General features: G+C 42.4%; 1 protein-coding gene across 2 annotated transcripts in view; it reads left to right on the top strand.

Annotated features, from left to right (window-relative positions):
- Positions 1-8,527: 8,527 nt before the first annotated feature.
- LOC118006488 (alanine--glyoxylate aminotransferase 2, mitochondrial) overlaps positions 8,528-13,376 on the top strand; it is a 36,141-nt gene continuing 31,292 nt past the window's right edge. For both annotated transcript variants that reach the window (XM_034999166.1, XM_034999165.1), the window contains exon 1: positions 8,528-8,615. In XM_034999166.1, the coding sequence (XP_034855057.1) occupies positions 8,528-8,615 (88 nt within the window). The remainder of the gene's footprint in view (positions 8,616-13,376) is intronic.

Here is a 13,376-nt window from a genome sequence, read left to right as displayed (position 1 = left end):
CTAGTGTCCAAAATCTATAAAGAACTTAACAAACTCAACACCCAAAGAACAAATAATCCAATCAAGAAATGGGCAGAAGACATGAACAGACATTTTTCCAAAGAAGACATCCAAATGGCCAACAGACATGTGAAAAAGTGCTCAACATCGCTCGGCATCAGGGAAATCCAAATCAAAACCTCAATGAGATATCACCTCACACCAGTCAGAATGGCTAAAATTAACAAGTCAGGAAATGACAGATGTTGGCGGGGATGTGGAGAAAGGGTAACCCTCCTACACTGTTGGTGGGAATGGAAGCTGGTGCAGCCACTCTGGAAAACAGTATGGAGGTTCCGCAAAAAAGTTGAAAATAGAGCTACCCTACGATCCAGCAATTGCACTAGTGGGTATTTATCCCAAAGATACAAATGTAGTGATCGGAAGGGGTATGTGCACCCCAATGTTTATAGCAGCAATGTCCATAATAGCCAAACTATAGAAAAAGCCAAGATGTCCATCAAAAGATGAATGGATAAAGAAGATGTGGTATATATATATATATATATATATATATATATATATATACAATGGAATATTATGCAGCCATCAAAAACACGAAATCTTGCCATTTGCAACGACATGGATAGAACTAGAGGATATTATGCTAAGCGAAATAAGTCGATCAGAGAAAGACAAGTATCATATGATCTCACTGATATGAGGAATTCTTAATCTCAGGAAACAAACTGAGCGTTGCTGGAGTGGAGGGGGGTGGGAGGGATGGGGTGGCTGGGTGATGGATATTGGGGAGGGTATGTGCTATGGTGAACACTGTGAATTGTGTAAGACTGATGAATCACAGACCTGTACCTCTGAAACGAGATAGTAGGAAGGGAAAAATGAAGGGGGGGAAATCGGAAGGGGAGATGAACCATGAGAGACTATGGACTCTGAGAAACAAACTGAGGGCTTTGGAGGGGGAGGGGGAGGGGGATGGGGGGATGGGTTAGTATGGTGATGGGTGTTAGGGAGGGCACGTATTGAGTGGAGCACTGGGTGTTATACGCAATGAATCATGGAACACAACATCAAAAACTAATGATGTAATGTATGGTGACTAACATAACATAATAAAATAAAATTTTAAAAAAATTGTGCTGGGAATTAGATTTTGTTAATTGAATTTATGTGTTAATTCTAGAAGAAGTTAGATCTTTATAATATTGTGTCCTAATCATGAACATGGCTTACCATTTCATATACTATGGTATTTAGTAAAGTTTTATGCTAACCTTCATAAATATCTGCTTGTGTTTTAGTAGATTCATTCCTAGGCACCATAATTTTGTTGCTATTGTAAATGGTACCTTTTTAATAATTATTTTATTCTAAGAAGTTGTTGCTTATATATAGAAACTACTGATTTTTAAATATTGATTCTGGATCCTGAAACCTCATTGAACTCCAATTATTAGTTCTTGTAATTTGTAGTTTTTCTTGGATTTTCCATTTTTACAATTATATCAATGTTAACAACTTTGTTTCTTCTTTTCCAGTCTTTATATCTCTTATATCTTCTTCTTGATCTATTTCTTGGGGTTGGATTCAATACAATGTTGAAGGTAGTGGACATTCTTTCTTGTTCCTGACTTTAAAGAGAATTTTACCAAAAGTTCACCATTAAGTATAGGGTTTCCTATATATTTTTACAGATACTCTTAGATAGATTGAGGAAGTTCCTTTCTATTCCTAATGTGCTAATAATTTCATATCTCGAATTGGTGTTAAAAGCCCTACATTTACTGATAACAATTTTTTTTTTACATCTACTGATACAAAAATGTGGCTTTCCCCTTTTATTTGATTAATATATAAATTATTACAGAATTAACTTGGAGAAAAGGCTTTAATGCTAAATTACTCTCACATTCTTGGAATGAATTCTACTTCAGTATGATGAATTATTACAAATTTTGCTTTATTCAATTTGCTAAAAAAATTTTAAGATTCTTGCATTCATAAGATTCATCTCTTTTACTACTTGAGATATACTTTTTGTGAGGTGATTTGTGAGTGAGTTAAAATCTTCTAGGATTATAGAAATTCCTCTTTGTCCTTGTAATTCTATCAATTTTTGTTTTGAGGCTATACTATTAGGTATATATAGATTTAAATGTTTACTCTTCCTAATGAATTATCTGTCATTATTAAATACGATGTCCTTTATCCTTAATGATTTTTGTCTCTTTTTTTTCATATTAATATGGCTCTACCAGCTTTCTTTCCACTGGTTAATTCTCTCATGGGTCTCTTTCTATATTCTTATTTTCAATTGTTCAATGTCACTATGTTTTAAGTGCGTCTTATAAACAGTACATAGCTACATTTTGTTTTTCCATTCTATTTGAGAACTTTTTCCTTTAGGTGATAAGTCAGGTCCTTCTGCTCTTCTGGCACCCTTCCTTTGTTTTTCTTTTGCAATGTGAATTTTGTAATAATCATTGTAAGAGCAGGATATAAATAAAAGGTCCTAGTTAGATAATTCACTGTATCTGAGTGCCTACATTTAGGGAGAGCTCTTCTCCCAGTCAGGAATAAGCCCAGTCATGGGGACATGGGGAGCCAAATTCTACTGAACCTCATCCTGCTGCAACTGGTAGAGACATTGTCCTCTGGTTACAACGTTCAAGGGAATGAACAACTGGAGAAGTCCAGTAGCTAAGGGGCCTATGCAAAATATATCTATACATATATGAATGTACATATGTAATATCTTCCATACATTTAACAAAAAGAGATTAATTTGGATGTTCAAGACCCACCTTTTATTTTTTTTAAGATTTATTTATGTATTTGAGAGAGAGAGAGAACACGTGCGTGTGGGCGGGCAAGCTGGGGGAGGGGCAGAGGGAGAGAGAGAGAGAGAAGCAGAATCCCTGCTGAGCATCATGGATCCTGAGGATCCTGAGATCAGGACCCGAGCCAAAGTCAAGAGTTGGTTGTTAACTGACTGAGACACCCATGTGCGCCAAGATCCTCCTTTTAAATACAAATCTTCCTCAAGTCTCTGTCAATCATTGGACCAGACCCATTACTGAACAACTCTTGATGAGCACTGTGTTCCAGGCACCATGCCAGGATACAGGAGGCTCATATAGATGAGCTCTCTGTCCTCCTGGGCATCACACTCTAGTCCAGGAGGCTGAGGTAACCATTGTGTGTCTTGCTCTCCAGACTGACTTTTAAAAAATATTAAGTCTAAAAAAAAAAAAAAAATTAAGTCTAATAATTCCAAACGAGCCTGGTTCAAAGAGCTCATCCTCATAAACAAATTAAAGGACTTTGACTTTGCACCATTTTTCAAGAAAATCAGTGCTGCATGAAACTCTAAGGGTTATGGTATCGGAGCACATCTCCACACAGTTATTGTCTTTGAAAGCACCTATCACCTCTTTACTTCATTCTGAACACACTACACCTGCCCTCCTTCACAGTCCATTTACTGTGAAATGGGATACCTGAAATACAAGGTTTCGAGTAAACTGGGTTTTATCTGAAATCCTTCCAGAATTTTCCCTTCAACTCCAGGACTCCTAAACAAGTTAAGAAAGAGAAAGGATCACTTTAGAAAAGTATTATTTATTCTCAGTAATTCTGATGGACCCTGCTCTGTCATTGGCAGAAGTACTAGGATCAAAGAGCAAAGTTCACTCAGACTTAACTGATAAATCGTTAGCGAACCTGTGTACAAAAAAAAAAAAAAAATCCCTATAATTATTAACTTGACAACAGAATTTGTCAGGTTAATAATTTTCCCATTACTTCCCCATGGTTTTCCCATTGCTTCCATAATCATCAATTACCTTTTTTGAGGAGAGATTCCAATATTTTCCTACCTGATAACATATATTAAGCTTCAAAGTAATTCATTATATGAGAAATAAAGATGGCAAGCCTCTTAACTGACACCCTGCCCCTCCTATTTATCAGTCATGTGAACTGGGGTCCTTTCTCATCTTCTCCAGTCCTATATATAATGGAAAAAATTATACCTAATCTGTATGAAGGAAAGAGAAGAAAAAGATCCAGAGCAGATGTCTCTTAAAGTCCCTGATAATTCAGAGATAACATCTGTTTATTATTTTTTTAAGATTTTATTTATTTATTTGTAAGAAAGAGAGAAAGTGTGTGTACAAGCAAGGGGAGCGGTAGGCAGAGGGAGAGAGAAGCAGACTCCCCACTGAGCAGGGAGCCCGATGTGGGGCTTGATTCCAGGACCCGGGATCATGACCTGAGCCAAAGGCAGATGCCTAACCGACGGATCCACCCAGGCATCCCTGAGATAATATCTGTTTAATAGTAATTTTGCCTGTGAACTGGGGGTCAGATCTTGGATTGCTATTTCAAGTGACTCCTAGATGGAGGAAGAAGATCTAAGGCAATCTAAGCTTGTCCCTCATCCAGCTTTCAGAATTGGTGGATATCACTGTAATTCCAAAATGGTCAAAAGCCCCACCATCTTGGAAAACAGTCTTGTTCAATGTTAGTTGATATCTTCTTACTAGAGTGCATTTTAAATGCACATACATTCTGACCCAGAAACCCCTCTTCAAGGATTTATCCAATGTCGGGGGGTGGGTGCTGGCAGAAACAAGTTCATTTAGAGCACAAAATTCTATGTCCTAGGATGATGCAGTAACTACAGCTTTCAATAGGGACTTACTAAGTAAAATATATGGAGACTTCCAACTTCCTCTTCAGCATGTAAAGAGCTTGGAAGTTGTCACTTCCATCCTTACAAGAAGAAGCTGGACAAAGAGAAAACGAATGACTTTTCTTGAACCTGTCAGGAATTGAAGTTGCAGAGTGACTTGTCACTGTGAAATCTAGGGATACAGGCAAATCCTGAAAGTCACAGCCTAGAGCTTCTTTACCTGCAGCAGAAGCCACTGGAGCCATAACTGGTAGAAACACTTAAACAGTAATTTGGACAAATTGCTGGAGACTGAATGTGGACTAGCATGAGAATGCGAAGCTTCCAGGTTTCCAGAGTCATTGGAGGACCCCAGAGTGTTATGAGCCATACCTACAGTAGGAATATCACTAGGTTGTCATAGTGAAGCTCCCTTCATTGCTCTGGCTGGGGAAGGGGAAGAATAATCATTGTGAAAATGCTCAGAGACTTCACTTTAATAAAGATCTATTCTCTGGGGGAAATGACTTGGTCAGAGCCCTGTGTCTGCTGCTTGAAAGGCATTTCTCCCCTGCATCCCCTTCTCTGCTTCCTACCTCACCTATGAGAGAGAAAAAAGAAGAAAGTCAAGGTTTCAAGGAAATAGATTGGGAAAACTAAGGCCAGGGAGGAAAGTAGAGGGTAGGAGGTTTAAAAATATATATATATTTTTCTTCACACTGGAGAAATACATGTAAAAGTCAGAGTCCAGAGACATAGGCCCACTAAAAGACTGAGATCTAATCATAAGATTCTAGGGCTCCTGTAATAACAAGTGAATTACAGCTCAAAGAGTTGCCAGATCTGACTCCATTTAAGGAGTTTTTAAGGGAAGCCCTAAGACAACAGAGAATAGGAAAAACAAGGACACTACAGGAATTTGATTCCTTTGGCATCTACAGCTACATCAGATATTAAACACATCTCAACTTCTAACCAGATTAACATAAAATCTCACACTAAAGACTTATTCACCAGAGATCCTATTATCCAATGCAGCATGTCCAGCTCCCACAAAAAAGTTGCAAGGGATGCTAAACTGATAGGAAGAAAATACAGTCTTTAGAGACAAAGTAAGCATTAGAGCCAGACTCTGATATAACACAAATTTTGAAATTATCAATTTAAAGTAACTATGATTAATATGCTAAGGACTCTAATGGAAAAGGCAGACATTACATAATATCAAATGGATAATGTAAGCAGAGAGAAGAAAGCTCTAAGAAAGAATCAAAAGTAAATGTTAGGAATCAAAAGCACTAACAGAAATGAAGAATGTCTCCAATGAGCTCCTGGGCAGACTGCACAGGACTGAGGAAAGAATAGGTGAGCTTGAAGATGGGTAATAGAAACTTGCTGGGTTAAAACAGTGAGAAAAAAAGAGTTGGGGGAGCGGAACATAACAGAACCTCTGAGAACTGTGGAACAATTTCAAAAGGTGTAATATATGTGTAATTGAAATATCAGCAGGAGAAGAAATACTGAAATGATTATGGCCAAAGAATTTTCCAAAATCAAATAAAACAGATGATGGAATATTGTAAAAGAAGTAGGAATCATGACTCAGATCTATATTTTTTGCATGAAAAGCTGTACTATTGACTATAAGCAGGTTATGAAATGGTATGTGTATACACAGGTGTACATGCGTAATAAAGGATTTCTGGAAGAATCTTTACTAAACTATAATGGTCAGATTTGTTGTGGTTACTTTCTTCCTTATGCTTTTCTAGACTTGAGTCTGTTTTCACAAAGAACGTATCCTGTTATTATGGTAACCAGAATAAATGGTTTCACTTTTAAAAAAAATGTTTTCCCTTTATATTTTTAAAGATTTATTTATTTGTTTGAGAGAAAGAGAGAGAGCATGAGTTGGGGAGGGATAGAGGGGGAGAGAATCTCCAGCAGACTCACTACTGAGCAGGGAGCCCAAGGAGGGCTGAGAGCCGGGCCTGAGCCAAAATCAAGAATCTGACACTCAACTGACTCAGCCACCCAGGCGCCCATTTTCCCTTTTAAATAATGAAGGTACAACTTCCCAATTTGAAGTCAGGGAGCCTGCGGTGTTTGGCTTCTCCACCCAAGGCAGCCCCTGATGTTGGGTGCCTCTCACCATAACAGTCTTACAACCCAACAAAACTCTAAAGGCAAGGGAGCCTGCAGCCTACAGTGTTCACAAAGCCCAAAACTGATCACAGCCCAGTAGAGCTGAAGAACACATGCCGACTTCAGCAACTCAACACTTCCTCAGCTCGGGCCCCCCGCATGACAGACAGGGTGCCCTGGGGACCAACAGCTGCCAAAGCCACTCCCGTGGGAGCCCACGCAAAAGGGGACAATTTACATTGAATTTCAAAGACTTCCTGTGCTTCTCTGGGGCCCTCACCTCAGATTTGGGGTGGTGGGTGTGACCAAGCCAGCTGGCCTCCCTGCCAGGTGATGCAAGATGTCCCCTTGCACGGTGTTCACCCATCCCCCACCACTGTTGCAGGACATCATGGAGCAGACGGAACTGCCTGTGGCCCTGAGAGCGGGACCCAGGCGGGCAGAAGCTCCTCACCTCCTCCCTTGTCCTTGGAATACACGTTCTGCTCACCTTTCCCACACTGAGAGCTGTTTTGAAGACGCTGCCTTGAGAGAGTCAAGTGTTGTTGAGACCATGTGGATGGCCCAGCTGAGAGGTGGAAACTCTAAGGAAGAATCCAGTTAACCAAGTTAAGGTCTTTATATAAACTTGGAAGATTCCAGTGGGTCGGTGTAGAGAGGTACTTGGCCTGTGGCTGCCCCCGAGACAAGCCTGGGAAGTTCCGCTGCTTATTAGAGCCGCCCCCCCCCCACCCCGCCCCGGGCAATCCTGAGCAGCCTGCCCTCCGCCTAGGGGCCCTTCCCCATCAAGCTCCATGGGCCCTTGTCGCTGTCCCCCTTAGGCCCTGCCACGCACAGGCCCACGGACTCCCAGTCTGCAGCAGAGATGCACTTAGAGCAACCTGGATGGGTCTTAAAACCATGGCTGGGAGCGGAAAGGAAAGGACGCATTTTACATAAATTAAGAACGCGTCCGCTCCACACAATACACGTGTTACAAGAATACATACCAACAGAAAGATGCATATTAAATACATGAAATAGTCGCCTATGGAGATTAGGGGTGGGGTAGGCAGGAGTGACAAATGGGAATTTTAGAAATTAAAATATAACCAAAATAAAGCACCCTGACTGCTCAGGCCTCAACGTCTTGCCCTACTCGGATGCACCGTCGTCCAGAGCCTTCCCAGCTATTTCGTGCCCCTCTCCTTCCCTGGAGAGCAGTACCCTTTACCCATAGGCCCCTTCTCTTCCTCAGGGACCCTCAATACCCACAGCCATTTCTCCATGCACATCCTCTTCTCTCTCTTACTCACACGCCTCATGTCTCAATCTCTGACCCCTTCAACTGTATCTTGAGCCCTCCCCTCCCCCACCCCCAGCCATCACCACCCTCACAGAGAGGCGCTCCTCCTGACGAGAACCTGCTGGAACAGAAAACTAAAAACTAAAAACAGAAAACTGCCTTCTTTCTCTTCTCTCTCTCCCACCTTCTTTTCTTTTCTCTCCCTTAGGTCATGGACTGGGAGCTTTTCCCTCCCCTAAGGTGCTGCCCTGGGAGCTCTGGGGCTGGTCCAAAGTGAAGGCAGTAACCACTTCAGGACCCCCCCCCCCCCCCCCGGAGCTCCTCCCCTCCCATCCTAAACTCAAAGTCCAGCGGCTGGTGAGCAGTTTGGAGCTCTTCCTCTGACCTGCACTCCCCAGGCACTTGCTCTCTGACTGGGAGGGATGACTCCAGCCTGGAGACACTTGCTGAGAGCTTGGCACCTGCAGACCTCCTCTCCCAGGATCACCAAGATGTGCCCTTCCTTGAGCCGTGAGTGGAAACCGGTGGCCTGTGGGTCAGCTGAGGGTTGGCCAGAGGGGCAGCGCTGAGCTCAGAGCCTGTTGCCTGGGGTTCTGGGATTAGGCCTGTGTAGGGGCTTGGAGATGGGCCATCTGACACAGCGGTCCTCACTCCCGCTGATCCATGCCTCCTGCCCGCGGCCAGAATTTGCAGTGCCCCGCTCTTGCCCTGAATGGAAATCCATAGATCATGAAACCCAATGATGCACAATTTCAAAATGAAAACAGTATGGTGTCTTAGCTGTAATATAAAGAAGAAATAAAAGGAAAGCCATTCACAATTAAGTGTTAACTGCAATAAATAGATACTCAAGGATGATGACTTTAGAAGGCATAAAGCCTCCTCATGAATTCCCACCATGCCTCCGGGAGGTAGGACCATCACCTCAGGCACTGACAAGGAAACAGTCTCAGAGAAGTGCAGCCATTTCCCCGGAGACACCAAGAGCTAGGACTAGACCCTGAGCCCTCTTCTTCCACCCAGACTCTCTCTCCAGCAGGGGCACAAAGTGTGAGAAGACCTGGGGTCACCAGCCACTGGTGGCTTCATGTATTCTATCCTCCGTGCTAGTGATTTCCCTGAACCCCACCTCCTCCCCAAATCGCCTCCCAGGAACATGAGTGTAAGCAGCTGTCTGCAGGTTTCTGTGTGCTCACAGGCCCTAATCAGGTACAGGAAATCCTCTTCCATCCCCCATTATGATCAATGTGATCTTCACTTTCTCATCTTGCCCTTTTCTTTCTCCTTCCTTCCTCTTCTATTTGCTTTTTATCCCCCCAGGAGTCACTACTCTTTGAAACTTAATAACTTCTCATGCTTTAGATGGTTACCTCCTTTCATCTCCAACCCAAACTTGTTAGTGAGTATGATTAACCCATTTCACAGATGAGGAGACAGAAGAATAAAAGTAATTAACAAAGTTGGTCAAAGACAAACACAGAATGATTCCACCAGGCCCTTCCTTCCCTACTCTTTCTCCCACCCTGTTTGGGCTTCTCTTTTCCCTCAATCATGGGACTTTTGCCAGAACATCATTTAACCCTGTCATTTTCTGAGAAGGAGCTAGAATTATACCCAGAGTCTTAGGCTCGATAAGGAGGATACTATGCGGCAAAGCAAGAGAGAATGCCCTTTCTGCCCCCCTTCCCCTTTGCCAGCCCAAACCCTGCCAGGTGCAGAGTTGGGCTGATGGTGGTAGCAGGTGAAATCTTCTTGATCAACTCCTGGGGACTCCTTAACATAGCTGCACCAAGGAAACTACAGAAAAGGACTCTTGCCAACTTAGGCCACAGAGACGTGAATGCCATGCTCTACCTGGCCTTTCAAGAATCTTCGGGGCTTTATTTCTACTTTCGGGACTATAATACCTAGATATATGCCTGCTTGGGTTTGTTGATTCAAACGCACACTCATTGACCACATCCTTCTTAAGAACCTGCTGTGTGCAAAATACATATTCAATCAAAAGTATCTGAGGGCCTACTATGGACCCATGTGTAGACAGAGCCATGAGGAGCAAAAAGCCATGGTTTTGTTTTGTATCCCAATAGGGGAGACCGAGCACAAACAAACAGATAAATATGTAGAAAACATCCAGTAGAAATACATGCCATGAATAAAAGCAAACTAGGGTGAGAAGATAGAAAATTAAAATGGGGGAGGAAGGAGCAGGTCTGGCTTAGATGCGGGGATCACCAGGTGTTAAGTGTGGCCAGGTAGGCGAAAATAAATATACCACCATCCTTGTATATCACCTACATGGAGTCTGGATGATGTCTGTGTGGGTCAAGGATTCAGCCTTGCCTATGTTTGATATGCACGGTCACTTTGGGCTAAACATGTGCACAGAGTTATAGAAGCAATTTGTTTCAGTACAAAAGAATAGAGAAAATATCTCCGAGGTGACTTCTTCCTTACTAATGATATTTGTTAAACATATATCATTTCTAGGGAGATAGGGTATGTGCTTAAAAGTACCATTTTCACATGCCTGCCTACTTTACCACAAGGAGGGGACGGGCAGGAGGGCAGATGGATGGCAAATAGTGCCCATTTCCAGCTGAGAAACTTCCCAAGACTCCTGCAAAGCCTGTTCTAAGAAAAACATTAAAATGAGCCCTAAAGGGAGGTCTCCTGCCTGCTGTGCTCTGAGCTACAGAACTGATTTAACCCCTGCAAAGGGCTAGGAGGGGAAGGCCTGCTCCCCAAAGTGCCAAGAGGAGGGATGGGCCCGCCAGCCTCAGAATCGGGCAGAGCTCTTGCTTGAGGACACCAGCAACTGCCTTCACTTAAGCAAAAGGCATTGATAGGAAAGATATGGAGGGAGGGAACGGAAAGAATCAGCGGGAGGGTGAGGAGGTGGGCAGGAGTGGCTCTGAAGAGACATCAGGAGAGATAGAAATCCCTCCTGGCAGGAATGGCCTCAGAAGCGGGTCATGGCTCTGATGAGGGCCTGCAGCCATTCCCTCCATGCAGGGCATCTGCTCAAGACATCACATCCTAAAGGGAGAACATCTTCTTCACCCTTTGGAGGTCTCATGCCCATCCCTTGGCCTCGCTGGTGGGAGGCAGGCATCTGATGTGAGCACACAATTCAGAGGGACTGAGTGCTACAGCTCAATTCCAAGTCTCCCCTATAACTTCCTGCAGACCGTGGAACAATTTACAAAGGGAAAAGGATCCCCTCTTGGGTCTGGAAGCAGACGACATAACGTTTCTCCCCAGCCAACCACTGCCCCTCAATTACCCAGACTTCAACAGAATCTCAACACACCTCCGTGGGAGGGGGCATCTCTAGCCCTCAACCCTACCAAAGTCTCTCAAAACTGCAAATTCCCCGTATGTAATCTGTCCCTCCCTTGGCTCTTAGGTGAATAAGATCTTCCTTTCTTTTTTTTTTAAATTTTATTTTATTATGTTATGTTGGTCACCATACAATACATCATTAGTTTTTGATGTACTGATCCACGATTCATTGTTTTCGTATAACACCCAGTGCTCCATGCAGTATGTGCCTTCCTTAATACGGTGGGGGGATGGGTTAGCTCGGTGATGGATATTAAGTTCTTCCTTTCTTAATTCATTGGCTATCCTAAGTAAATGAGATGTCTCAAGTGACAAATTTTTTTAAAGTTACCTAATACGCGGGGGGAAGGGGGATTGGTTAGCCCGGTGATGGGTATTAAGGAGGGCACGTACTGAATGGAGCACTGGGTGTTATACGAAAACAATGGATCGTGGATCACTACATCAAAAACTAATGATGTATTGTATGGTGACTAACATAACATAATAAAATTAAAAACTACAAAAAAAAAAAAAAAGTAAAGTTACCTAATACGCTATGTAGAAATAAGGCATAGTTAGCATTTTAATAAATCACCTTTACATTCTACAAACTATGTTCATTGTGTATTATTAAATAATTTATACCTTTTTTAATTTGAAAGGGTAAGGAAGATCTTGTTAAATAGCCCCTCTGTATTGAAAACTGGTTATGAATGTTAGAAAACTCTTTATCATTACCGAGAGAATTTCCCCCCAGAATTTTCAAATGCCCACAAAAATTGATTTCCTTTCCTTATCTTGCTTGCCCCAATAGATTTTCACTTTTTGATACTATGATTTTTAGGGAAAGAAAACCAAGTTAAAGTGACTTTGTTGTGGAACTCTATGAGAATTAGGTAGCTGGAAAATTAAACCCAACTACCCATTTATAATTTGCATTTATTATACAATGGCGGTGGTGTTCTCCAAAGAGAATTGCACCTTTAAGTATCTTGGGTTGTCCAGGTGAACTGGAGAGGAAATTGGTGAATTGGATGAAAATCATTAGCTGTCATCTGTATTTAGCACCAGGCCTAAAAGGGCAATATCAGATCAGTTAAAACAACAAAGAAGCTAAATAAATGCCCATACAGAAATAGACCTGGAATTCTGTTTTATGAACCCAGATCTCAGTTATCCCTTCCCCCACCTCTCCTGGGTCTGTCTCCCCCCCACCACACACACACACACGTAGCCCCCATGTGCGTACATGCACACCCACAATCTCCAGGAACCCAAAAGTTTATTAACCCTCAACTCTTGTGTCGTCCTCAAAACAGGCTATTTTGTGAAGGGGGGAAAATCGGAGGGGGAGACGAACCATGAGAGACTATGGGCTCTGAGAAACAAACTGAGGGTTCTAGAGGGGAGGAGGGTGGGGGATGGGTTAGCCTGGTGATGGGTATTTAAGAGGGCACGTTCTGCATGAAGCACTGGGTGTTATGCACAAACAATGAATCATGGAACACTACATCAAAAACTAATGATGTACTGTATGGTGACTAACATAATAAAATTAAATTAAAAAAAGAACAGGCTATTTTGAATAAAGAATGCAGACAATTATCCAGATGTTTAGACTTTACATTTCTTTCTAGCAAATAAGGAAAACCAAATAATGAAAAGCCTTTTTGTTTCTTTATGTCCATCAGTTATTATCATTACTATTAGTTTTGAGTTTGAGTTGTTTGGTGAGAGGGGAGATATGAAAGGCCATAGACTTGTGAGATGTTACCTAGACTTACTTCACTATTGACTAATTCCTTTTCCTCCTTGCTTCCTTCCTCCTTTCCTTCTTTCCTTCCTTCCTTCCTTCCCTCTCTCCCTCCCTCCTTCCTTCCTTCCCCCTTCCCACTTCCCTTCCTTTCTTCCTTCCTTCCTTCCTTCCTTCCTTCCTTCCTTCCT

The sequence above is a fragment of the Mirounga leonina genome, unplaced genomic scaffold, assembly GCF_011800145.1.
Source record: "Mirounga leonina isolate KUSES-001 unplaced genomic scaffold, KU_Mleo_1.0 Mir_97, whole genome shotgun sequence".
Classification (NCBI taxonomy): domain Eukaryota; kingdom Metazoa; phylum Chordata; class Mammalia; order Carnivora; family Phocidae; genus Mirounga; species Mirounga leonina.
The sequence above is the reverse complement of the archived record's forward strand: the minus strand, read 5'-3'. Positions and strand labels throughout refer to the sequence as shown.